This window comes from Aedes aegypti, chromosome 1 (assembly GCF_002204515.2).
Source record: "Aedes aegypti strain LVP_AGWG chromosome 1, AaegL5.0 Primary Assembly, whole genome shotgun sequence".
Taxonomy (NCBI): Eukaryota; Metazoa; Arthropoda; class Insecta; order Diptera; family Culicidae; genus Aedes; species Aedes aegypti.
In genome coordinates, this window is record NC_035107.1 from 9239745 (window position 1) to 9267518 (window position 27774).

General features: G+C 38.4%; 1 protein-coding gene across 10 annotated transcripts in view; it reads right to left on the reverse strand.

The window, feature by feature from the left end:
- Window positions 1-27774, reverse strand: part of LOC5579824 (microtubule-associated protein futsch) — a 166013-nt gene that overhangs the window by 33211 nt on the left and 105028 nt on the right. For all 10 annotated transcript variants that reach the window (XM_021838861.1, XM_021838863.1, XM_021838853.1 and 7 more), the window contains exon 3: window positions 705-818. In XM_021838861.1, coding sequence (XP_021694553.1) covers window positions 705-798 — 94 coding nt within the window. In that variant the 5' untranslated portion in view covers window positions 799-818. The remainder of the gene's footprint in view (window positions 1-704; window positions 819-27774) is intronic.

Below are 27774 nucleotides of genomic sequence, written 5' to 3' on the forward strand. Positions count from 1 at the left end.
GTAATACATAGATTTTACACAAACAGGAACTATTGCCACAATTGTCCAAAATATTTCTATGTTTAATTTATAATACTGAAGAAATAAAACATGTGACTACTAGTGATGCTCCTTATAATATTTGAGATTCTTTGCTAGTTACCAACTAAATTTTCAGCTTCTAAAAAACTTTATGGAAGACACAATTAAAACATAAATCTTGTTTTAGCGATATTGAAGTATTCACAATCAATGGTATCTATGATTTTGAATGTCCTCAAGTGCCACATTTAGTAAATAAGTCTTTTCGTTCAGATTAAGAATATTTAACAATATTGTTACCCGCAACAACTCGCAAATTCTACCTTCAATTTGTGAAGACCATTCACAATATTTACTGTGAGTAAATGAAAAGTATATTCAATCTAATACCCACTAGCCCTGCCATAAAATGTTGATTCGAAAAAGCAAATTTCTGGAACTAATATAGGGAATACATGTCTGATAGTGAATTTTATAATGAATATGAACGTCAGATTCGTGCAGTTAATTTTGAAAATGTGTTTCTTTCGTAGAGCCAATCCAAGCAACAGGTCACTATGGCAAATTACAAGCCTACTCAATTTTTGTGCAATCTTCTAACTGTGTTTCTTCCCAGCAACTAAAGTATCGCCCAATCAATAACAGAAAGCAATAAAATCGTAATAAACTTCAATGGTACTTACCAGCATTCACTTGTGACGTCACGACTATCGTGACCACTATAAGAAAGGTTGCTATCGATTCGAGCCCTTTAAGGCTCGAACTCCTGTTGATCATGGCGACTGTTTTCTTATACCCTGAAAACGAAACAGAAAGTAGAAAGAAAAATAACGTCAGTTAAGGCTGTTAATAAGATCTAGAAAAAAAAAAAAAAAACGATCGCAGCATGCGGGGATTTTTCCCCAGAGACTTCAATCGATGGCTGACGACGAACCCGGCCAATTTTTCCTCTCCATAGACCGTTAATTTGCAATCAATCAGAAATTTACGATTCCTCCGCGCCGCGCACTTATTTACTCGGATGTCATCGCGCAAAAAGAGCTCGCAAGGCACTAAAGGCAGCCAGAAGCCGCCGTGTGCTCGTAAATTGCCGTCCGATTTATCCGACCAATCAATCAATCAGTCGATCCGAAAACAAAATTCATAATAGGCAAATAAAAAACGCCTCTCAGTGGCGAAAGAGCAGCGCAGAAGTGCCGCGGCTTCGTTTCACAGGAGTCGATCGCTAGATTTATAGATTTTAAGTGTGCGCGAGAGAGAGAGAGACAGAGAGGGGAGAGGAAGAAAGTAAAACCTGGCCACTTTTGGTCCACTCAATAGTCGCGCGCGCCTGCACGGGAAAGAGCATTCAAGGCACTTTCACTGTTCATTAGCTTTGGCAACACGGACTGAGGCGACCGAGGCGCCGAAAGGCTCTTCTCTTCGGTGGCCGAAATGGCCACTTTGCCGCCTTTCGTCCCCACCGGGTTTGCATCCCGGCAGACCGCGCGGCACTGCACGGTGGTGTACAGTGGGGTTCCAATAAATTGGTCAGATAAAGTTAAGTATCTAGGGCTTTTACTAGATAACAATTTAACATTCAAAAATCACATTGAGGACATTCAAGTCAAATGTAAAAATATATGAAATGTCAGTATCCACTTATTGAAAGAAAACCGATATTTCGTCTTAAGAACAAGCTCTTGATCTTCAAACAAATTTTCAGGTCAGCCATGTTTTATGCTGTATCAATATGGACTAGATTTTTTTAAAATAATTCTGAAGCTCATATTAAATTTCATGGTCCATTTTAACAAAATATGCCACGATGTTGAACCACACCACACCTGAACATATATGACAACATCTTTGAGAGTGTTCTTGGTAGGTAAAACATAATAGATTTGAAATTTTTGACGGTATTCTCCATTTAAATATTATTCAAAATTATTTATGACCTCTTCGTACATGAAATTGAACCACTGTGTACTTTGCACTATGGGACGCGCGACGTGAGTGTTGCATTCGGAGAAATTACAAGCTCGAAAACAACACAAAGTAGCCAATTGTGTCCGACTGATTGCACTGACTTACTTAGGAGTTTTTTTTTTCGCGGGAAAAAAGTTCGCCGATCCAAGAAGGCACGGTAGGCACTGGGGCGCGCATTCCGTGTCGCGATGCGCGCGCTCTCTCGCGTGCGATTTCAAATTTATGTCAGTGTTTCTTTTCGCTAGTGGGTATTTTATTATTGGTTGCTGTTGTTACTGTAAAATGGAATAAAAACAAAACTGGTTGCTTCCTGGGTACGAGGTATGATCTTATGGTTTTTTTTCCTGTAAACACTTTTCGCACATCTCCTCTCGAGAGTCGAGAGGCGCCTTACAAGCCGATCCGGTTCAACTGGAAGCACGAGTTAGACCTGTGCGCCGAGATATTTTCAATCGGCGGCGGAGTTAGAGCATTTTTGCACTGGCGGCGGCTTCATCGGATCCAAGTCTGGTGAAACACTACGCATAATTTCTAAAAAAAATTGGAATAAGGAAAAATATCCCTAAGTAATCACTAGCACGCTAATTCGCCTTTTTTTGATTTGAAGGGCTATTATACGGCTTCTATAGTGGATGTCAGCTGTATAATAGCACTTTATTAGCACACAGGGCGTATTCAAGCGCTATTTTGTTACTTGGGTCCGCAGCATTTGTTTGAGAATTTCTTCCACGAATTCTTTTTGAAAAACCTTTTTTTGTGAACTGTTGGGAAATCCCTACAATTAACTCTAGACAAAGGCTAGAACCGTTTCTGAAAGATTGCTTGGAAGATATTTGAGGAATTTGAATAGATTTATACAGGACGTTTTATAAATACTGTATACAGTCTGAAAAAATCCCAATGGAGCTCTCAAAGAAATTCAAGAGGAAACTTGGAAAATTCTAGCAGGATTAAATATGAAGGAATCTCCTGCAGACATACTTGGAAAAATATCCGGTGAAACCTGCGGGGGCATCCCTGAAGAAATTTTGGAATAAATCCCAGAAATTTTCTTGTCGCCTTCACCGAAAGTATTACTGTAAAAGTTCAGCGATTCGTAAAATCATTCATTACAGGAGTTTTGGTGAAAATACGAGATAAATTTGAAGAAGACTCCTTAAAGAGAATCCAAGAGCAACAACCACATCGAGCCATTTGGGAGATTTAAAATTGATAATTACTTTTGTTTTAATTGGTTACGCCATCTTCAGCAACTCAATTATAATCGATAGATTTATCAAAAAAACCCTTAGGTTGCAAACAAAGGACAGACAATAGAACATATTCGCTATTGTTTATCGATCATAATGGGGGATGGTTAGCAAATGCAACAAGTGGTGACACACAGTGATCGGCACCAACAAAAGGATGGTATGTGTCCTCCATTTTCTCTTTCGTTACTAGTATCTTCCACAATCGATAAAAGTTATGCGTGTTGTGTGAATACGGGCGGATAGAAGGAATAAAATTATGGCTCGTGTGTTAATGACCCTTTAAATTTTCCAAAGCTTTAGTTATTTATCAATTGTATTTTGAAAGACATGTTACGAACGAAGCCGAAGGAATAAAATTATGGCTCGTGTGTCAATTACCGTTAAATTTTCCAAAGCCTGAGTTAATTCTCAATTGTATTTTAATATAAATGTTACGAAGACAAATACTACTACATTCGATGAGTTTTGAATTTGAAATATCATTTTTTTTGGGAAATTACCAATAACTGCATTTCACTTTGATTGAAATCAAAAATTTTCATTTTTTTTAAATCATATGTAACAAATCGATTTGAAGGACTAGGTGGAATCTGTAAATCAATTTTGTAGGTCAAATATTAATCCATCTAATAACATTGATTTTTCGGTCAAACTCGACTACTGCCAACTGAAATATCCATGTAAAATCCACAGAGGATTTAATAGAGACATACCCGGAAGAATCTTCGGAAGGATTTCTTTAGAAGTATTATGGGTGAATACTTGAAGATTTTTTTTTAGCAACATACCAAGGGCAAATCAAACAGACTCTTTTGAGACACTTAGAAGATGAAAGGTTTTTGAAAGAATTCTTTAAAAATGCAGGAGAATTCTTAGAAGTTTTCCTTAGATCATTAACGAAGAAATTGTTACGTTTATGTTTGTTTCAAACAACGTTTATTGTTGAATGTGTGATATTTACATGAACTCAAATAATATATCAAGTAATATATGAACAACTTTTAGGGCAATAATATAGAACCTTACAAAAGTACTATAATAAATCTTAGAGAAACTACATGGGTTTATTCACAATTTTCATAAGGCCAAAAATGGCCAATTTTGACACCCATCCACCTCCTCGTAACGCTTTTTGTTTGAACATTCTGTTTTTTTTTTGTATGAACAGTAACAACTCGAGGACGAAACCTCGTCGTCCCGTTGGGCTCAAACAGTGACGTTCCATACACCAAAGACAGAGGGAACGTTACAAATGTCATTCTGTGTGCTTGTGAATTTGTCCTTTTTTGATACTTTTGTATAGAGAGTATAAAGTATTCTGGATTAATCCTTGAAGGATTGGAATACTTCATGGATGAACAAATGGTTGGAGTCAACAAGGATTCCTAAGCGGAATTCCTGGAGGATTCTCTTATACTTGAACAATTCCTTAGAGAAATCCCTGAAGAAATATTTAGGGGCCATGCACAAATTACGTCACGCTCAAAGGGGGGGGGAGGGGTCAAGCCAAGTGTGACAAGCCTTACAAAAATTTCGGAGGACCCATACAAAAAACGTGACAAAGGGGGGGAGGGGGTAAAAGAACTTGAAATTTAGCGTGACATAATTTGTGTACTATCTCTTATAAGAATTCCTGGAGATACTCATGAACTAAACTATTGAGGATTTTCTGGTGATTCCTGAGACTTTAAAGCATTTTTTTAACTCGTGGCATAGATCGGAGTTTTTCTTGTAAATTTGGGGTAAAAGAGTCTGATGCCGAAATGTTCTGAAATGTTCTAGCATGTCGCAATTTTGTGCTAAAGGTTGCTGAAGTTGTGCAAAATACCGGTTTTATTTATGTGAAATTAATGAAATTAAAACTAAAAATTATCCACCAATCATGCAAAATACGACATAAACTTTCATATGAGATACAGTGCTAATTGATCTATAGGATTAAATCAAATTTTTCAACTTGCTGGCAAATTTTCAATTTGTTTATATGGTAAGCATTAGTGATCCTTTCCTCAGAATAAAAACGCATCGATGTTTGTTTAACGTCATTTGAGCTTTCAGTCAACGTCAGTCCAACAAGAAAGCGAGTTCTCGGCAGCAGTTCTGTTTATGTTTGCTTTCTCACAGCAAACAAAAGCAATGTTGTGACAGTTCTCACAGCAAACAAAGAAAATTTTGTCCACATTGCACTAATACGCAGGTAATTGGATCGGTCTGTAGAAGAGATACGCGGAAGCTGACATTTCTGTCAAAGCGTGAGCCAAACGAACATGCGTTATGTTTGTTTTGAACTTTTCTTGAGCATTACTCCATTAATCCGCATGAAATTATTTCGATGAAAGTTGTTTTGCACAGAACCCAAAATATAAAATATTTTCCTTTTTTGAGTTTTTGTCAGTGCGATATTAAGTAGTTAGTTTTTTTGTGCTGTTTATTTGTTTTGAAATGTAGCTCAAAGATTCATAATGAAAGAAAATACACTTTTTAGCAATGAGGCAGTCATTTCCGTGTTACAATATTATTCTCGACGCCGAGCAAACTCAGCACTGCTGGTCTGTTGCCAATTCGTTCCATTTTACTTTCGCTTATTTCTCATATAAAAGATTACTAGCAAGCATAATGCAAAGTACTGAACCGGAACAAAAATGAAACAAAATGCTCGCGAGCATCAGAAGGCTGATTTATCCGCATCTATCGTGTTCGGTTACTCGCGAGTAAAGGTTCACGAACTTTTTACTACTTCTTTTGGTATGTTTTCCCGAGTAGGCTGGTATGAACTTATTCACATCAAGCCTGTGCGCGAATCTGCCATACACTCGTGAGGTGCTTCGCGATGCGAACATTTACAACACTGACTGATAGAAAGATACATTTCTACAATACAAGTATCGAAAAAAGGCTTTTGAGCATCGTAAATATTATGTACGAAGTATTATTTAACCTCGAGTTCTGTGGTAAATTAAGTACAAGCTGATAAACTTGCATGTACGTTGATTGTAATCGACAAATAATGCATTTCAACTGCCCAGATATTAAAAACTATGTTGTTTTTAAAAAGGACTTTTAATTCAGCAACTCTAAATTAAGCAAAGAGTGGTATTTTGGTGTTGAACGATCTGCTGTGATATTGGAGGATCACCATAAAAAATTCTAACAAAAAAAAAAAAAAAAATGCATGAGCACCTCTTAGTAGAATCACTGAAAAATCACTTGAAGGAATTCCAGGATGAATCACTGATGAATTTCTTAGCGTAGTTTATAGAATCTAGATGTATCTTGATTCTTTAATAAGTGCATAGTGAAATTCTTGAAAAAAACTATGAAAAAATCAATTGTCAAATATTCAAAGTTTTAATTTGCGTTTTTGAAGGAATTCTCAAACTGCCTGGATAAATTCCTGGTAGAAATGTTGGACTGTGTTCTACAAAATACCGGTGAAAGCAGTTATGAAAGTATACATGTGAAATTCTTAGAAAGAAGATCTGAAAATCTTCATGCAGAATTCCCGTTGAAAATCTGAAGGAATCATACAAAAAAATCCTCAAAAAAAATCGTAGTATAATCTTTTAAATCAAGCAGAAAATTCTAGGAATAACTGTAAAGCAATACACAGAGAACAGTAGAAATTTCTTGAAAACATATCTAACCTACCCTTGAAGAGCATTCCTAGTAAAAGTACATGGATATAAACTTAGTGGAACTAATGTCTGAATGACTAATCATTCATAGAGGAACTCATGGAAATAATCCAGAAGGCATTATCGGAAGGACCTCTGAAACAACTCTCGGTGGATTCCGCTGAAGAAACCCCGGAGGATCGCTTGGAGATGCATTTCTGGCAGATTTCCTGTAGGACGTTAAATCAATAGGCGGCGGTGACGGCGCACAGCTCTAATTCCAAGTGTGTAAGTGGATGCACATTCGTTTGCCTCATTGCTCTATATTTATGATTGCAGCAGCTCCTACTTATGGCCGAGAATGTGAATTCCTCTTCACACACGCACCTTCAGGTCGATGCATGAAAGGATTTCTCGCTGAACTATTCTAAATGACCTAAGTGTAACAATGAGAGATCCTCTTTTCGTTCGCTCTATTTTGATTGCCGAGCAAGATCAAAGCTAGCCTGTATCGATCCATAATCAGAAACGTTTTGCAAATTGTAATAAGCTTGATAAATGACGTGCTGCGAATCATGATTGTTACAGAGAGCGATAAGTGAGAGATACTCTCCATTTTCTCAAAATTGAGTCCTGATTATGGCGCTTTTGGAAAGTTTTTCACAGTAGATCGAGAGACAATATCCTTGGTTAGCGGTTTGTACAAAAAGCGCATTTCAAGATGAAAATTCAGTTTAGATATTGAGGAAATACACAAAGAAAGGCTCTCATTGTTAGATAGGTCCTTCTAAAAAGCTACGCGACTTTTCTTCTTGCCGCGCAGTCTCCCGAGCTCAAAACGGTGTCGAGCGATCGCTCCAAAGCAAGAAGCCGCCGCGATGCGATGGTCAAGTTCGAGTTCACGTTCAGTTGCTGCGTTGTTCGTTGGTTCGTTCGTTCAAGATCATGGTCAACTGCGATGCGCGGTGCCATGACGACGACGGTGAAGACAAAGACGATGCAGCCTTTTTCGCCGTTTCTTTTACCATCCTCTGGTAGGGTAAATGCGCCGATATTCATCATAGTTGCAACTTATATTGCCACGATGTCCATAAATTCGCCACCTTCCATAAGAAATCAGTGTTTTTGGAGAATTCAGGAACCGAAATTGAAAACATTGCGAATACTGGTGCAGGTGTTCCAGTATTCGCCACTCTAGTTAGAAATACAAATACAAAGTTTCTGAACCGAACCTTAATTTTTCCTGTTAAACATGGATTGATATCCATCGTTCGACATGTTGACAGCAATCAAATGTCTTATGATTGATTCATTAAAAATTTTCCTCTGGTGTGGCGAACACCGGCATATCCACCCTTGTGGATGTGGGCCACTCGAGAACTTGAGTAGGCTTTTTGCTCAACCCGTTCGTTCGTTGATCAAAGTAGGCGAAGCGTACGCAGCGCGATGAAGACACAAAGTTGCGTAACTTTTTGTGTGACTGGTTTTTCGGGTTGCTGCGATGCGATGTGATGCGATGCGATGCCGTTGAGGGTGTCCGAGGGTGGGCCATTTGAAGGTCTCTGGGTTGCAAAAAATAAAGGCAGGCGCGCACGCTGGACCTGTTTCGGAATCGAGGTGTCGCGGGTACCGTTTCACGACGGAGTGTCGTCGTCGGGTTTGAAGATGGGGTTTTGATAGAGGAGAGGACTGGTTTGGGAGATTTGCGGAAGCGATAACGGCACGGGGGAATGGCACTTAGACGTAGGAAGCTCAAATTGCCAATCAAGATGGTTATCCGCTTGGGAAAAGTGTGATTATCTCTGATTGGTAATTAGGATTGATTCGTTTCTTCTACTGAGAGGTATGGTGAAGGTACGAATTAATTATGAAATTATGCGAAACATGAGATTTGCTAACTCATACCGTTGAACAGTTCAGTAAGAATTCAAAGTTTATCACGTGATGGCTGTCAAGAAGAAATAAATTCAAGGGGAAAACGATTTGTAGAACCTTCTAACAGAAAAATGGAAACTTTTATAAGAACGATTGAGATAACTTACGTTTACGATATTTAGCTATTGAGATATTCCTGGTTTCTGGATTGAAAATAATGTTATACTAATTCCAGGCATTGCAGAAATCGTACTCAATTAATTTCGAAGCACATTCAAAGCAAGCGAAGAAAAACATCGCATCTGTATCGGTCCATGATTGGCAATATTTCGCAAGTTGCGATAAGCTTGATTAACAGCAGCAACGATGCCCTATGAGAGAGCGATGATAAAACCCATTTCACTCGCTTATTTACCATTGGTGGTAGGTGTTTTATTTTACTGACGTGATAAACAATCCCCGAACATTTGATGACAATAGTGTCCTCCAGGTTTGGAGCTTGTTTAGATGGGTTTTATAATGCCCTGTTATTCAGAGCTACAATCGACGATAAACAGACTCTCATGATGTGTAGCGGATCATGATTGTTACAGAGAGCGATAAGTGAGAGATTCTCGCAATTTTCGCAGAATTCAAACTCCGATATTGTCAAAAAATACAGATATTTGGCAACAATCAGTATCTACCTCCTCCCTCTAGCATTTTGGCATGGTATGCTGTGAATTCATAGAAGTATTGCGGTTTTCTATTGTTCTATATTGTCAAGACATTTTTAATATTTTACGGAATTAACACAAAAGAAATGTGGTTGACAATATGTAAATGTCTCAAACACAGTATGTCTTATTTGAAGATTAGATGTAGCTGAACAATCAGGTCTCTACTGTATTATGGAGCAGATTGAACGATTGCTCTCCATGGCCATCTCTGATCTTCCAATTCATCAAATTCAGCCAACCCTTCTGTTACCCTCCCGGTCAGGGCCTACTGCCCAGTAATTTTCGAAACCTCTGTCTGTGCTACTTATGCGAAATTGTGCGAGTGCACCTTTCAAGAAATTAACGATCACCTTTCCAGCGCGCAAATCTCGTTCCCTGACCGCTGCAACCCCAGAGATCCAGATCGCGCCGAAATTGGCGCCCAATTCGGCCGTTTCCTCTTCACCAATGCCTTCGGAAGTACCATGACCTGTGATTATTTCGAAACGCAGAGCAGCCCCATCAATCGGAAGAAACAATTTCTCCAAATATCACATTATACACCCATTTGGCTGAGTTGTGGTTAAGTGCAAACACAAACGGTTCCCCCCTCCCCGCTTCGCCGTAGCCCCAAAAAATCGAGCCGAAAACGAAACGATTTCATGAATCGGGGGTTGCCATTTTGGGCTACCCAGTGATTATTGAATTATGCTAATCACAGCCATCCATAATCGTTATGACGTTGATGGGCCTGGTCCGGACGATCTTTTTCTCACCGTGATATTCGACCCTTCCGAAGTGGCGAAGAGATGGCGCTGCTGGGTAAAGGTTTAACCTCCTCCATCCGAAAGCAGGGGGCTCCCATTATTTGCTCAATTTCTAAATGGATCAAACGCTGAACGCTTTTTTTTTTGCAGATACACCACGAACTCTCGGGTTCGCCGCACGATTCTTCTTCGTCTGCTGCTGCTGCTGCTATTGGCCGATAATTACAGACTCTTCGGCAGGGAATGAGGAAAATCCCGTAGGCTACTACAGAAATAACGAGCCAGAGCGCGTATGTGTGCGCCGTAAGAGGGGGCTACTTTGATAGTTTTTTGGAGGGAAATCTGATTATTCCTGTATTCTGCACTTTTGAATTCGGGAATTGATCACGGTAAACGGATTGCCAACAATCTAACAGCTGAGTTATCAGAAATTATTTGTCAAATCTCGAGTTTTTTTTCTACCGAGTTCTCGGTAAAAGTTTACCGACTCTAGGTAACGTTCGGTGAAACATTTGCTGTAGTAGGCTTTGTGAAATCCCCTTTCAAAATGTCATGTCAGATTTCTTCTCACCATTTTTCCCACTTTCTCAGAAGATTTTCCGTTATTTTGTTACAATTTGCGAAACAATATCGATACAGATGCGATGTTTTATTCGCTTGCTTTGATCGTGCTTCGAAATCAAGTGAGAACGAATTCTGCAATACCTGGTTACATACTTCTAGGCGTGTAATTTATAAATGGAAATTTCTTGCTTTGATTACAGAAATTGCTCCAATTTGTAAAAATGCTTTCTCTAAGAGATTTAAGATCGAATTCAATTTCTACTATGACAAGGCTATCAAGTATTGACTGTTTAACGATAAACTTGCGACGATCGACGCGCCACCATATTTCATATAACGGAGGCTATTAGAACTAACTTGGAGGTGATGATTTGGAGGTTATTTGGCAAGTTGGAGGTTAAAATCACCTCCAAACACTAGCGATTTTGCGGTGGGATGTTGACGTTTGATCACGAATAAGTGACGTACTCTTTGAAACTTCATTAAATAGAGATCGCAGAACAGATTGCTTGTCAGCATTCCAAATATGTTGAGATCTCGCCAAGGTTTAATCTTGTTCTCGATTCCAACGAACTTTTGTATTTGTTTTGATTAACTGATTAACAGAAATTTTGCTATTTCGTTTAGTAAGTTGTGGTCCCGGTCTACCAAAGATACCCCCTTTTACAGTTCGTAAAATTACAGACCTTCCGAAGACTCGAACCCGCGCGATGCCGAACTCTTCCCGAGCGTCGCGGAAAAATTTCGCAACACGAAAAAAAAAACACTTCAAACTACTTATTAATTTTACAACCACTACACTGACAACCGCTTCCTCCCGCAAAGTGGAGGGAAGTGACCGCAGCCAGAGGTGCGTTGAACAAATCGGAATACACATTCATCTCCGGGGCCGCGGCGGTGCACACGATATCACACATAACATAACGAAAAAAGAAAAGATGGAAGGAAAATCCAGAGGAAACTCTTCCAGCGCAAGTTGTTTACCTCAATAGAGCCGAGTCGAGAGCCGGATGATCTTTCTCTCTCACTCTCGCTCACTCTTACCATCGCCCGTGGCCTCGGATATGGGATCGCGGCCTGTGCGAAGCAACGGTAACTAAATACTCTAATTTAACGGCACTTTACCCAACTCTCTTCGTCGGTCGGGAACCCGGGGGGAACGATAGGCCCCAACCGGGGAGGGGGTGCAGAAAGCGGGAAAGAGAACGAACGAGAGACCAACAAACTCCAAACAAGAGCAACTCATCGCCGGACTTTCAATGGTTGAACTTCCCCAAATGAGACGCTGTTAAGAACCTCGGTAAACATCCACGACGACGACGACGACGACTTTGACGTTGAGTTGCGCGACTAATTGTGTGAACCGTCGTAGTCGTCGTCGCAGCAAGCGTTGAAAGACCGACCGCACCCGAAGACATACCACATGCACACGGAGAGATGCGATGCAATGGCCTACTGCGTTTTCGGAATCATTTTCGCGCACCGAAGCAACCTCATTCGTACGTGCACGCAAATTGGGTTGGGGTTCCCAAGGGAACGAAGCTGCGAAATATGGGAAGCGCCGTCTTTTGCCCCGTCAATCAATTTGCTAATCAAAGCAACACGAGAGAAGAACGATGCAAAAGAATCGTCCCATTCCGCTTGATCTAGTTTGCGTTCGGGTATCACTCGGAGGTCACAGTCCCACAGCCCATTTTTTGCGATCGACACGCGCTCGTTGATCGCTCGATTCGAGAGGCAATTGAGTGTTGTTGTTTTTTTTTTTTTTGCGAGAAAAAGGTTGCTGCGCACAGCTTTTTTGCCTTTTTCGTTCGGCCGAAAAGTCAAGTGGAAAGTGGGCCTCCAAATTGAGGGGTTCCACGATCCACAAAGCGCTTTTGCTTTAGGAGCGAGCGTGTAATGAATAGAAATTTCCAATAGGTTAAGGAGGGTTCGATCAAGACCCCCGCTAAAGCAAACCGCTGCGCCGCTGCACCGCGACGCATCAAGGTTCGATTGTTTGGACAATCAAATTAATGCACGGCGTTTGCGCCGGTAGAGGGCAATCGAGTGCTGGTGATGAGCACGCTGAAGTGTGTTTATGTTTGGCTTCTTGTGGGGTTGAGTGAGGCTGGCTTCGAAGGGAGAGCTTTTCCCATTCGGGTCGGATGCGTGCGATTTGGAGTTGTTTTTCCATCGATCGGAGGTTTGGAAGAGGATGCTGCTGCTGCTCGGATGATGGGCTGTGGCCTTGAGAGGATGTTGCCAAAGATGGTCTGTCATTGACATTGAAATGGTGATGGCTTTATTTGGCTCAGTAGCACAGAACAGATAGCCATCCTAGAACAAAAAGCCATTTTCGGCTAGAGTACGAGAAAATATGTAGAAGAGTAGGCGAATAAAACACTGTTTGCCCCGTCGGAATTTACAGTGCAGGATATTGACGTTAATTTCGTCTAAAATGGTTTCCTTCGCTCGTATAATTTGTTTGACGTTATGTAAAGATTATTGATCTGCGATCAGAGTAAGCCTTGAACCTAAATCAGAACATTTGTCAACAAAGGTCTGAAACTTTAAGAATTACAAACATAAACAGTTTTCCATTGATTCTTGGCTTTCACATCCTTTTGGATTGGGAAAGTGTAGAAAAATGGTGTGGCAACTGGTTACATGCTATATGTGCGACCGGAGTTTTTGACATGAACCAACAACTACCAACCTTATGCAGCCCCTTGCGGCATGAATCTGTTATCGAATTTGAATTAATTCGTTATCGAAAAAAAAAAGTTAAATTCAATCACGTGCACCTTTTTCTTCCATCGTGTAATGATCAAGCATCAACCATTCAAGCGTGAGCAATCATCAAACAAAATTTAGTTCGAATGAAAGCCAATTCTCATGGAAATCTATCAACGCATTTCAAATTGCAAGTGTAGTGCAATGAGAGATTTTCTGAAGCATTACTTCGATTTCAAGAAAAAAAAACTGGTTTTGGAAGTAAAAAGATGGTGGTTTTCTTTATAGTGCAATAGATGCCGAACAAACAGTTTTTCTACATGCTGTTTAGGCACATCATTTTAGCTTGAAACGGGTTTTGATTGTTCCAACGCAAACGTGTGCACGCAGTGGTTCTTCCAACACGATCGCATTAGCACTCTCGTGAAGGATATTCATTGTTCAATTCCTATGAGTCGAGTTTTCTTTACAGAATAATTATTGTTTTCCACCAGAGGATTGCTATGATGTAAGGAAAGCAGAAAAACAGCTGTCAGTATGTTGTGCAAGTTTTTAGACGAGTGCAAGGCTGATTAATTTGCCGCGGTGTTATTGTCGCACCGCCACCAAACCGGATCGCGCCTCAACTCGTCGCTTTTTGAAATCAGTGTTTTAGTGTAGATGCAGTGCTACGATTTTTATAAACACAGCGCACTATTCACATATTAGCTGCGACGCTCGGACCCGAGAAAACAATAATTTTAAATAAATGTTGGTCTTGATTTCTACCAGATACATAATATGTTATTTTATTTCATTAAAATAAATGAATACAGTTTTACTTTTTTTTTACAATTAGTTTGAAATGCAAAGATTTTTCCCCAAATCCTCAGACTCAGCGCCTGCCATGGCACGTTATATAGTGCATCAGATTTGCTATCCAGAAGATAAATGATGGCTGACTTTTGATTCATAGCCAGTGAGTAGAAACGATCACCTAATGCTGGTATTCTACGAGAAATAAAAAAAGGTGCATTTTTTAGTTGTTGTTCCTGTAGTTTATTAAATGGAATTTATACTAATCGTCGAAGTGTGGAATTATATCGATCCGATTAGGCGTCTTAAGCTAAGTATGCTGTTTCGCTCAAGAAAAGTAAAGAAATTCTTTGACTGAATGGGTCAAGAAATTTCCTACAGGGAGCCTCCTTCGAAATGAAATTTTGTTTCTCATTTGCCAACTGGGACCAAAAAATGTGATTTTCTTGACCATTTCGGGGAAGAAATTTTCCACGCTTTGAGATAGGCGATTCCTTTTCTTGTCCGTAGGAAACCAGCCTTTAACCGCAGTGTTGAGCGTGATATGAGCAATAAGCGTGGTGTAGATATCAAACTAATCCGATACTTCTAATATGATTTGTGGTGGTATCATAATGGTCGTCAACTCTAAGACTATCTCCACTTTGTTTTTTTTTTTTCAATATATACAGAATAATTATTGTTTGTATAACTGAAATTAACATGGATGAACATGAGCCTAGTTCAGTGAACCAGCTGGCCGATCAAACGTCAAAATGTTTCGAGTCAAGGGACAATATAAGAAAAAGTTTAGAATATAGTTTTTGGTGAATTTACGTACACTTGCTGCCCCGACATCCCAAGTATCACTATATTGGCCGTATAATTATTCTACAGTCTACATGTTCAAATAGGCGAAATAAAAATCAATAGATCTGATGAAGAGAAGTTTTTTTGTTCAAAATCCTCTGAATCTCAAAAAAAAAAAAAAAAAATCCGGGGTGTCTTGAACAAACACACAAAGCGTTTAGGTCACCTACCATTTATTTTTAATTCTAAAAATGTAAGTTTTAAAGAAATCTTACTCTCTTCTTAGTCTACTCATCAAAGAAAAGAAAGACCCAAAAAAAGTTGAGGAAATGTTATCGAAAATTATGTTCAAATTGTAAAATCACTTACTACACTCATTGTCGTATAAGAAAAATAAAATCCAAATCTGGAACATGGTGCGAAATTTGCATGGTATTATTTTCTTAATACAGTACTACACAATTGTCAAGTTTGGAGGCTACTAGTGCTTCGTTTGAGCTGAAGTTTTCACCACAGATTGTAAATAATTTGACAATCGCTCAGTTGGAAATTTACAGTATTTCACAAAAAAAAAACTTTTAAGTTATAACAAAACAAATATTAAGGCGAAAATGGCAATAAATCATCCTCTGCAAATATGATACATTTGTTAATACTTACAAGTTTGTAAATAACATTTTACAGTAAACCTGCTTGTTTTCAAAATATTATGAAAAGAAAGAAATGCCGTTTTGCTTAATTTTATATTTACAATAATTGAACAACAATGTGTGTAAATAATAGTGAATTTTATTTGAGAAAAAAAAACTCAAGTTATGTCTGAGCTACGATTAAAATTTCAAGTTAATCGGAGCACTAAAAGCCGAGGTCTAGGCTTCCAAACTTGACCATTTTGTGTTCAGTAACTGTAATTTAAATAAAAATTCCAGATCAAATTAAAAGTAATGATATTCCTTTAAAGACTAAAAAAAATGATTTTAACGAACATTTATCTCATTCATATTTAAATTAAATTGTATAAACTATAGTAAGATCTTATTACTAAAACCAGGAGGAAAAAAACCATCTATCGTTACCCTTAGACTAAATGAAAATATTCCACTTTTTCTGGAGATTACCTTTCTTTTACAAAAACCTTGGAGTAGAGATCTCAAAAAAGTTTTAGACGAGTTTTCTTGTCTAATTCAATACATTTTTCGAAAAATTTACAGTGTGAAAAGCTTGCCCGCCGCCACCAGGTGCGCTAGTGTTCGCGTTAATTTTGGCAGCTGTTTTTGTTGTCATCTTTTCCATCTGTTCTGTGTCAGTAGGCTTGGGAAATTCGGGCTGGTGGTTGCCAATATGGGTAGCGAGCCGATGAAGAGTAGGCTTGGAAATCTTTTTCGTACACACAAATGATAAGTAAACGCAAAGCAGTGTAGGGAGCGAATAAAGTGGTCGTTTTTGCTTGCGGAAAAAGGTTCCATGAAGTCATAACGTGTCTTTGAAAATACTTGACGATGTTCTTGACATATTTTTTGGAGATTCTTGGAGGACTCCATTGGCAGTTCTAGCAGAGGGTATAGAAAGGATTTCCATGGAATTGTGGGGATTTCTTTCTAGCTCTAGGACAGTCTTTGACGTCATGTACGGATGTCCTAATCAAATTTGTGTTGTGTTATGAAGAAATCGTTAGAAATTCTTAAAAGTGTTTCATGAACATTTTTAGTAAGAGTGTTCTTCAATAAAATTATATCTTATTCCAATTTGTATTTGTAGTTCTAATATAAGACCTTTATATATGATGCTGATTTGGGGCTTATTATTAGTGCTTTACTTTATTAGTGATACTAGTTGATTACTTGGTTGATTCATGTTATATCGAAGTCTGACTAGATTACACGATTCAATCACCATACAGAAGCAAGGGTACAAGCGTTGCGTTCAAATTATTAAACGCTTATCTCTTTGTCAGAATGTTGAAGATTCCAATGAAGTTTGCATTAGCAGTTTTAAGATTTGTTGAGCATTTGAGGTTTGGTCGTTGTTTACAGCTTCATATTGTGGTAGCTAGAGTCGATGAATTGAAAAATCGGTAAAATGAACAATACTCATTATTACTTCCTACATTCATTTAAGCTTGTAAGAATTGTCTTAGCGTGTTTGGCTCATTATAATAAAGTCATTATATTGCATGAATCCTTTGAGCGTGCACAAGTGACAGCTCGAAGGGAGAACCTAAGACAAGACCGGACAGGTCAAAGTACAAAAATGAAACCAATTGCCTGTCAAAAAAGACCACTTCTCATTGGTCGTTTTGGCAAAGGCCTACTTTCACATCGTTGAGTTTGATTGCAACAGGGCACTTTGTTGCAGCCCGGCCGTGTTGCTAGTTCATTGGTTAGAGTTTTCATCACAAATTTGGAAATTTTCAATAAAATCTTTTTGTTTCAAATCTTTCAAATATCGAATAAGGATTCTTTTCATTGATTTGCATATAAATCGGCCAAACCCTTGACTTTCAATGGATGTTTTTAAAGATATAAAAAGGTATGAGATTTTGTCGAAATCCTAACGTTTCACTTGGACTTGCGAAAAGGTTGAGATTTTGAAGGTTCTGCCAAAATACCAACGTTTCTGTTGAAAAATGAAAGTTTCCCTAGATGTCCATCGGAATATTGAAAACCAGGTCTTGAATTCAACATAAAATCATAACATTCTTCATAGTAATCTCTAAATTTCTACTGTCAAGGAAAAGCGCTTTTCAGCATCAATAGAGGTCAATCAAAACTCTTGGAATTAACCCGACCAACCAGTCTTCATAATTCTTCATAGATCTTTGACCAACGATGACGATCGCTAACGGTTCAAAACGAATCTATATCGATCGCTATCGAAAATCACTGACTGGTTGACCGGGAAGGGAGTTTAATGTATTTTCTACCAGATGCTTCCAAGCCCATATATTTTTCGCTAGAACTCACATTTTTTGCCAAATAAACTGAAGTTTCTTTAAGAGCTTTGAATTCATTATCTGTTATCAGAGTCTTGAAAGAATCCTTTCAAAATTTAAATCTAAAATCTAAGAATGGCAGTCGAAAAAGGGTGTGCTATTTAAGGTTTTCTTTTGTAGTTTTAATTTATTGAAAAATCAAAGAATTTTTCCTATAACCGTTTAGGGTTTTGAAATTTTACCATAATTTTAGTATTACGTTACTCGAATACTGATGAAATCTTCAATTTTATTGTAGAATCGTCATCATTTTGAGGATATATAGAATATTCCTCTGAAATACGTTGCGAAAGTTTGTGTTAAAGTATTGGGACCCTACAATTTTTTTGATTTCCGGCTGGCTTTCTGATACCACTACTTTCCGTTGGATTTTCTCGAATATCACGGGAATGTTAGGATTTTTTGCGTAGCATTTCGGTTTGTTGTGTGAAGAGCTCAGTGTTAAAACTTGGCAACGCAGCTTCTGAATATCATCGCTATACAGTGAAGAGAATTCATAATTCCAATATGGCGACCGTGACAGTGCAAGAGAAAAGGGCAATAACGTTTTCACTGGAAGGTGACTAGTAAGCAAGCCACGCAAGGAATCACAAGAAAGAGCTACAGTTAACTCTCCCTTACTCGATATTGAAGGGAACATCGAGTTAGGGAGATATCGAGTTACAGAACACAAAATCAGTACAATTGCTATCTAAGGGACCATCGAGTTAGCCATGAAAACCAACTTTTACTATGGTTCTCTAACTCGATATCGAGATACCGAAGTAAGGGAGAGTTAACTGTATTTTCTGGTTGCAATTCGCCGTTAAAGAAAAGTGATTTCTAACGGGAGTCACGGTTGAAAATTTCTACCGAGATTTAACAAAAAATGCCTCGAGCTATTTCTTTATTTCGCTAAATTTGCCTTTCATGAGATAAAGTGTGAGAAACACGTATTAGAATGAAATATATAATGTTGAATACTTTTCATTTCTTGTACTTTTTGTCGAATGGGGCCAAGTAATACTCAATTTGTGGGCGAATTGAAGGAAAACATTGACGACCAGTTAGCAAACGATAAAAAGGAACTCATGTTTGAAACCTGCGCAGGTCAAAACGCAGGTCGTGTTTTATTTTTTGAATTTTTTCTTAGATCAGAGGTGAGATTTACCGTAAAAGAGAGATATAGGTTATGCTTACATATCCAACTAATGCAGACGATGGAGTCTTGCTCTAAAGTAGTAGAAGATGAAAAATTCATAGGAAAATCTTCCCGTAATTTATGAGATGATTCTTTGATGGTGCTTGTAAATAAAATATGGTTCTAAGAACACTCTCTTGAGATTATTTCCTAATTGCTAGAAGCTGTCGTAATCCGACAGGGTGATGTAAATAATTTTTTTTTCAATTTCTTTTGACCTGTGCAGGTTTCTGAATTGCAGTGCACAAAGTATTGAAGATGGTTTAAATTTGCTTTAGAGTGATTTGCATTGCAGTATCTTATGTTTTAATATAAGGATTGCCGGCAGTATCTTACTTGTGGCAAATAAGTAGTAATTCTTCTACTTTTTCATCTTTATCAAGTCCAGAGCAGATCCAGATGCGTCATAATCTTTTCGTAGTTGGATATTTTATGAAAAAAAAAACAAAAACAAAACCTGCGCAAGTCAACGCCAGCAGCGTTGTCTCTCATTCACCACAGTGTATCAGCTTTAATCGACAGCACGAGTGCAAGCTTGTAATCAAAACCAAACTATCCTTTGGTTATGGATAGTCATTTTCATGTCACTTATAGCCATCAGAAATGGCATAAATGCCATTTGATATTCTTCTTGAAACACTTTAGCAAATCCTGCAAAGATTGTTCACAAATTTCTGACCATTGTGTTTAAAACTTCCATATTGAATTCCTTTTGGGCTTCCTTAAGATGCACAATTTCAACCTGATTTTTCCGGCTCATCTAGAGAAAAGGGTCCTAATATGTTCAATGAAATCTTGTTTTTATTTAATAACACGAAAAAGTATGTTACTGCAACTACTTTAGCATTTTATCCCGCTCAAATAACGGCTCTATCATATTTAAACTTTAAATTAAAAATCAGGTCCATAAATGAACCTTGACACTTTTGATCATGTTAGACGTTCGCTTAGTCGACAAAAACACCACAGGGCTTTTAGTTTTAACACTGGGGTTGTTCCTATCTGACATATCGGAAAGGACACGGAAAAAAAAATACACCAGGAATTTGAGTTTACTGCCTGATTTGCTACTGAAAAGGAATCGCTAAAGAAATTTCTCGCCAATTCCTTGCAGAAATTTTCTACAGCGACTCCCATTTGAACTGACAGTTCTCTTCAACTGCGTACTGCGATTAGAAAAAAGCGTATTGATCTTGTTTTTATTCAATATTTTATCTTGTTTTTATTCAATAACACGAAAGAGTATGTTACTGCAACTACTTTAGCATTTTTTCCCTCTCAAATAACGGCTCTATCATATTTAAACTTTAAATTAAAAATCAGGTCCATAAATGAACCTTGACACTTTTGATCATGTTTGACGTTCGCTTAGTCGACAAAAACACCACAGGGCTTTTAGTTTTAACACTGGGGTTGTTCCTATCTGACATTTCGGAAAGGACACGGAAAACAAAATACACCAGAAATTTGAGTTTAAAGCCTGATTTGCTGCTGAAAAGGAATCGCTAAAGAAATTTCTCGCCAATTCCTTGCAGAAATTTTCTACAGCGACTCCGCTTTGAACTGACAGTTCTTTTCAACTGCGTACTGCGATTAGAAAAAAGCGTATTGATCGATTCCTTGCAGAAATTTCCCATGCATCAAGATAGGCCGAGAAATTACTTGTGAGCAGCGAATCAGGCTTAAGCCAAATCTAAAAAAACATGAAAAAATGTTTTCTGGACTTAAACAAACGAAAAACATTAAAAAATTGAGTAAACATGTGGTTTTCACCTGAACTTAAGCGTTTGGCATACAGGGCTTTAGGACCCTATTGTTAAGAAGTTCACTTAGCAACATATATTCATTCGTGTTCAGAATTTTAACCAAAACGTCTATAAAATATTGTAAAGCGTCCGACGCCTCTCCATAAATCTTCATAATGTGAAACCCGCTGCTTACATTATAAATCTTAGAGGTACAAAGCTTTAATTCCTCTCAGGCGGACTTAACACTCTTCAACAAAGCCCAGTTTCCTCAGAAGGTGCCAATCAGCGAATTCGATAATTGACAGTGATAAATTTCAATCAAATTTGCCTCTCTCTCCATCATCTCCACATACGTCCGCCGTCGAGCCCAAAAGTCACAATAACTTTTCTGCCAAAGAGTCTTCCTCTCCATCAATCTTCCCTCTTCCGGCTTCCGTCCAAAACCCACTTCTCCACCACCATTGTCGCCGATACCCTGATCTCACTTGACGGATCCGTCAAAACATTCACTCAAAAGCGGACAATCAGCCAGCGCCGATGATGATCCTGGACGCGACCCAATAACAATCACTCATTCCATCGGCATCGATGCGATTCCCCCCTCTTGGAAAAGTTCCATCGAAGCAGGCCATGGAGCTACTCAGCCAGATTATTCAAATTTTTTCTTCTGAAATTAGCATTATCAGCCAAGCGACGACGACCACCACCACTCGGGATTCGTTGCCCGGCAACGTCAATCAAAAAGGGAGCTTTTCAAAAAAGTGCTCAATGATCCAGGCAGGCCATGCCGAAAACCCTCCAGGAAAATGAAACATAGTAGCTTCCCGAGTCAAAATTTAACCTTCATCAAATAATTGAAACTATTCAAACACCATAGAATATATGGTGCACCTACAAGAAAGTGTATAATTTATTTTTTTGTTAAGCGTTTCAGCTATGTTGAAACATTTTTTGTTGTACTGTAAGTTTACAATTGTTCTATTGTAGTAATATATTTTATTACCCAGCTTTTACGAACGCTGATGGCTGCCGCAACCAGGCTCGCTTTCTGCTAGGGATCACGCGTTTTGACGTGTTTGGATTGGGTCCGTTCAAAAGGCCTTTTCACAAGAATTTTTGAACCAGCTGATTCGGAAGCTATTTTATGGAAATGATAGGCCCGCGTATGCACCGCTCAGCTGTCACAAGAAAAGGTCTGTAGGCTTTTTTCACGTGACAGGTCTGTATTTGCATTTGTTTACATCGGTGTAGACCTATATAAAAGGACCAAGCGAAACGTCAAATCCACTATCAGAAGCTAGCCTGTTTGCGGCCATTAGCGCTCGTTAAAAGCTGGAACGGCAAAGGAAGCGGAACCGGTACGGCCTCAATGAATCCCGACCGAGTTGTCAACGAATGACAATGACGTTTGCCGTTGCCGTTTCGCTATAATTGTGTTTATGCCTTAACTACAATCAAGTTTAATTTTTATCTTGTTATTAAAGATCAACGCTCCGTCATCGTAATCATGGTCATCATCGAAAGTTCAAAAGCAGTTTTTGCTATTCAAAACTAAAAATTATACAATGAAAATGTGTTAACTGTGTTTCGTTTAGACATCCGAATACAGTGAACACATTTTCCTGTAAATTTCCTTGATTTTGCACGAAAAAACTGCTTTTGAAAATTCAGAAATCAATGACGGATCCTGCTCTCTTAACAAAATATGAATGGTATTGTATGTTTCTTTGACAACAAAACGAGCTGCCGTTGTGTTGGTAAGACTGATGGAACGTCAAATTCGCAGCGGCTGGTCGGCTGTGGGAGTGGGAGTCTCATGACAATTTGATTACATTCTAGCTGTCATACCAGGACCGTGAGATGCAGAGCAGAGAAGAAAAAAAAAGCATCGAAACTTCTGACGTAGCACATTCGGTTTCGGTCAGCAGCAGTAGGCTGATGATATGTATGCATGCATATTGAGTCGGATTTGAATGAGGTCAGCAAAAGAGAAATCCCCCCGAAAAAAAAAAAAACTGGGGAGAAAAACCTAAACGAAATGCAAAAAAAATACCGGGGCCAGTGGCGAGACATTCCGGGTTTGTGTATGAGCTGGGGGAAAAATGAATCGAGACCAGCCAATTTTAAAGTATTTAATATGGATGGATTGTTCGGACATGTGTGTCGAGTATCGGATCGCGTGGGGAGCCAATAGCCCCATGCATGACAAGTATGCTCCAAGACGATTTTTGGCGGATGGGCAGTGTTAGTGTTAGTGATAAGGAGATCGGAGGGAACGGAGGAGGAATTTTCTGCCTTTCCTGCGGTTTGCAAGTTTCGCACATTCTCAAAGAGGGTCGAAGCAAGCGAGACCATGATCAAAGTGACCATTGGAATTTTGTCAGATTTTTCTCTCACCCATTTGGAGTCGCGGGAGTTTTATTGGGCCCTTGTTGGCAGGCGGATGATTGGAGCTGCTTTAGCGTTTAAAACTAGGGCAACTAGATGGTTTGAAAGGTGTGATGAATTGATTTGGTTTGGGTCGTTTCCCGTGAAGGTTCTTTCGGTCGGAAGTGGCTCTAATGTCAAAATGGGAATTCAGTTGTCTTTCAAATAAACTTGAAATGATGTATGTCATGGGGGTATATTGAATGAATATTGACAGAGAGATGACAATACTGATGATGGACAGACACATCAATCAAAGCAGCCCAAAAATATCTGCACAAAAAAACTTGCTCTATATTACTCTCTTATAAAATTTGTAAATTTGGAGATTTCTCTGGTTTAATCTGAGGATTCGTCAGAGGGGATCTGGAGATTCCTCAGACTATAATTGTACGAAAAGATACGAAAGATGATATTTTAAGAATTCTAAGAAGTAATTTGGAGATTTTTTATGTGGAATGTGAAAGTTAATCAGACGGAGTCTAGAGATTTATAAGATGGAATCTGGACATTCCTTAGATGGAATCTGAATATTTCTTAGCTGGAATATTTAGATTCTTAAGATAGAATCTTGAGGTTTTAAGCAGATGCAGGACATTCTTAAGGCACAATTTGGAAATTTCTCAGGCGGCTTCTGAAAATTCCTCAGACGGGTTATGGATTCCTCAGATGTAATCTGGGGATTCCTCAAACGGAATCTGCAGATTCTTCAGATGGAATCTGTCGACTCCTCTAGCGGAATTTTAAGATTTCTCAGACGAACTCTTGAAATACTGGAATTTGAAGACTCGTCAACGGAATTCGATAGGATCCAAATAGATTTATTGAGAGGAACATGTGGACATACCTTGACAGAAATCTGAGGACATTTTTCGATAGGAATCCAGGGCGATTTTTTGGCAGGACTCTAAGGAGATATATCGTTAGGAATTCCTGTCAAGGATATGTGGTGAATCCTTGATAGCAATCTATGGACATTCCTCGATATGGATATAGGAGGTTCATCGATAGGAAACTGTGAAGATTCCTGGATAGGAATTTTCGAAGGTTCCTAATAAAAAAGCGTGGAAATTCCAACAAAAAATCAATTGAGTTTGTCAGACAGGAATCTATAGAAATGTTTTGTCATTAATCTGAAGAGACTATTTGACAGAAGTTTGACGAAGCTTCTCGACACGAATGTGTGTGGATGGACGCGGTCACCACAGAAATCTAAAATGATTTCTGGACAATAACTTTTAGATATTCAAAGATAGGATTCTGAAGAGTTTCATCGACAGGAATCTGACAAAATTCAAAGACAGGAATCCTTTCCTCGATAGTAATATGACGTGATTTCTCTAGAAGAATCTATTGAAATAAATCGACATGAACCCATGGAGATTCCTAAGTACAAATCTGTGGATATTTCTCAGAAGTCTGAGGAGATTCTTAGACAAAAATCTGTGGAAATTTTTCTTCAGGATTTTGTGGAGATGCCTGAGGAATTTCTTCCACAGGAATTCCTAGACAGGAGTTTGGGAAGATTTCTCGACATACAGCTAAGAAAACTTCTACAATAGAAATCAGTGAAGATTCCTCTATAGAAATCTGTGTCATCTAGCCTACTTAGATCGATCCCACATGATGTTCCCAATTGCTTTGCATGGTAACTTGAGCACTACACTAGCTTAGAACGCATTTTTTCTGACATCACATCAAATTATTTTAATAATTATTGAACTACGTCACGACTGTGCATGGCTTCAAGTATCTCATCAAAAATATAGAATCCATTTTAATACAATGATTGGTGAGTTTGGTTTTGCCGGTTCTCGAGATACCCGAACATCCAGTCTGATGCTCCTTAGATTCGGGAAATCTCAAAAACTGAATTCTATTAAATTTAATTGACTATCAAGTACTACACCGCTTCTCGAAGAAGCCCTAATCTGAGCTTCTCGAATGACATTCGCAAGTGATCGCAAATAACATCTCCCACGGGGATTAGACAGTTCTCTGCTGAATTATCAATATCAATTTTGTCAACATTGCACTACTACGCAGGCGGCATTAGGCCTTTTCATGTGACAGCTCCGCGTATGCATGTTAACAAACTTAACAAATGCGTCTACCAAAGAGCGACGCACAGGCCTTTTCACGTTTCAAGTCAGCTGATTCGGAAGCACTTGGACAGCCCAAGCAGCACATATTGTTACAAGTAGCTTACAGCAACGGCTACTTCACATATTCAATAGTTACAATATGATACATTTGCAACATGAAAAAATACTGCTATGTAGCCGAAAAAGCGCAAAAAGTCGAGCCTTATGTAACTTGTTTGTTCGTTACATAAGAAGTTTACAAGCGACTGCTATGTGATTTGTTGATTACGCATGGGTTTTCCTGCGACAAAATAAATGAAACGGCGTTGAGGTTGTTGTTACTTTCTGACAGTTTTGAAACCGAACAACCATTTTAGAATTGAATGTCAATAAAAGTAATACGTATGATTTTCTAACACATAATTATTCACAAGTACATAACAGATTTAACATGCCGATTTGAATTTGTGGTGCAATCAATCATTTTACTTGCTCAAAATTGACGCGCTCATAAAATAGATAATAATTTTATATTGAATAACACATGATACATGGATTGTTGGAATAATACATTAGAACTGACACAAAAAATGGAAATTGACACTGTAACTCAAATCAGCAGTGTTTTTGATTTTAATTTAATTGTTTGTGAAGATTGTGATTCCAAAATCACGTTGTTTCGTGTCCCACAGTTGGATTTTCTGGGTTGCCTATCATAAATCACCATTTAATTTCATCTTGCTGCAGATACACTTCCGAATAACTGTTTGAGGACAGCCAATCTAAAATGATGACAACAATTAAAAGGCTGCTAGAGAGGCTGTAAATTGTAAATTCAACAATTTTAATTAATCACTGGAAAAATATCTATGAAAACAATAACTAGTCATGAAATAGTAGAGTTCTTATATCAAAATGCACAATGCGTATGAAATTTTTTGACATGTAGTGTTGACCACTGTCAGCAAGTTACTCGTTTGTTACACATTAGTTACCCAGAAATCTTAGGTTATTTTGAAACTGATGTGTTACTATACTGAAACTGCCAATAAATTACACTGCTGTCAATAGGGGAAGGCGTATTAAAATAAACACCTAAACGATATCGTCTTGCTTTTAATGGGAAAAACGATTAATTTGCGATAAATCATCAAATAATGTGCAAAAATCCCCTAAGCCAATTGACTGGAACCTTACAAAAGTATGAAAATTAAATGCTCGGTCCAAGAAAGCACATGGTTTGTGACGTGCTCAAATGGCTCAAATAGCTCGAAAGAAGGCAAATTCAAGCGTGTGCTATAATAAGGGCGCAAGTCGCATGATCGGTTTCTCTTCATCGATCCTCTTTTCTGTGGTTTGTTAACATTTATTCACTAAAATACGCTAGGAAGTAATGCAATCTTGCGTCCTGAGGTGAAACAACGAATTGAATTTAGAAATTGATCAATTTGTGCCAATATTAGGGACTGAGGGTAATATGGCCATGATAAGGAAAATAGCGATTTAGATATGAAAAACATGCTTTTTTATTATAGACGGATATAAAAATATGTTCTCTATCAAATAGTAGAAACAACATCCATCCATTTGAGTATTTCTAGGGTTAATAAATCAATTAAAAAAAATGCGTGGTTTTCGGTCATCCATAAACCTCGTAGTCATTTATTGGGGGAAAGGAGAAATTCTGCCCAATGACCACGGTCCATACAAATTGTAAATTTTGTGTATGGACAAATGACTACTAGGCGGAAGGTGGGTCTTAAATTGTGCACTTCTTTGCTGTCACTTCAATAGGGCCTAACTAACATGAGTGATTTCTTTCCATCGATTCTGCATATATAATGCATACCTACAGGCGTTTGTTCTGATGTTATTGTTCAATAATAGATACATGCTGATGCGAAAGATTTACATTTGTAAGGTTCTAATTTGCGCGTTACTTCAGCGTGGCATTACGTTTGGTAGAATTTGAATTCAACAGCTGTTTTGGTGTTATGGGCGGGGTGGGGGTGTGGTTTGCCCCCACGAGTTGATTAAAGTTTAGGTCCTTCGATAAGTTTTTCAAGGATAAATTTAACATATTTATTGCACGTAATACAAACTATGACAGCGCATAAGTGGACCCTGTGGGAGTTGGAATCCCAGAACAAATTTCAACAAAGAAGACAGCCACTGACTGCTTTCGTCTTAAAGTAATCAAAACACAATCATTCACGGGATTGACTGTTTAACGAGAAACTTGCAACGATCGACGCGCCACAATAATTCGTGGACGGAGGGTATC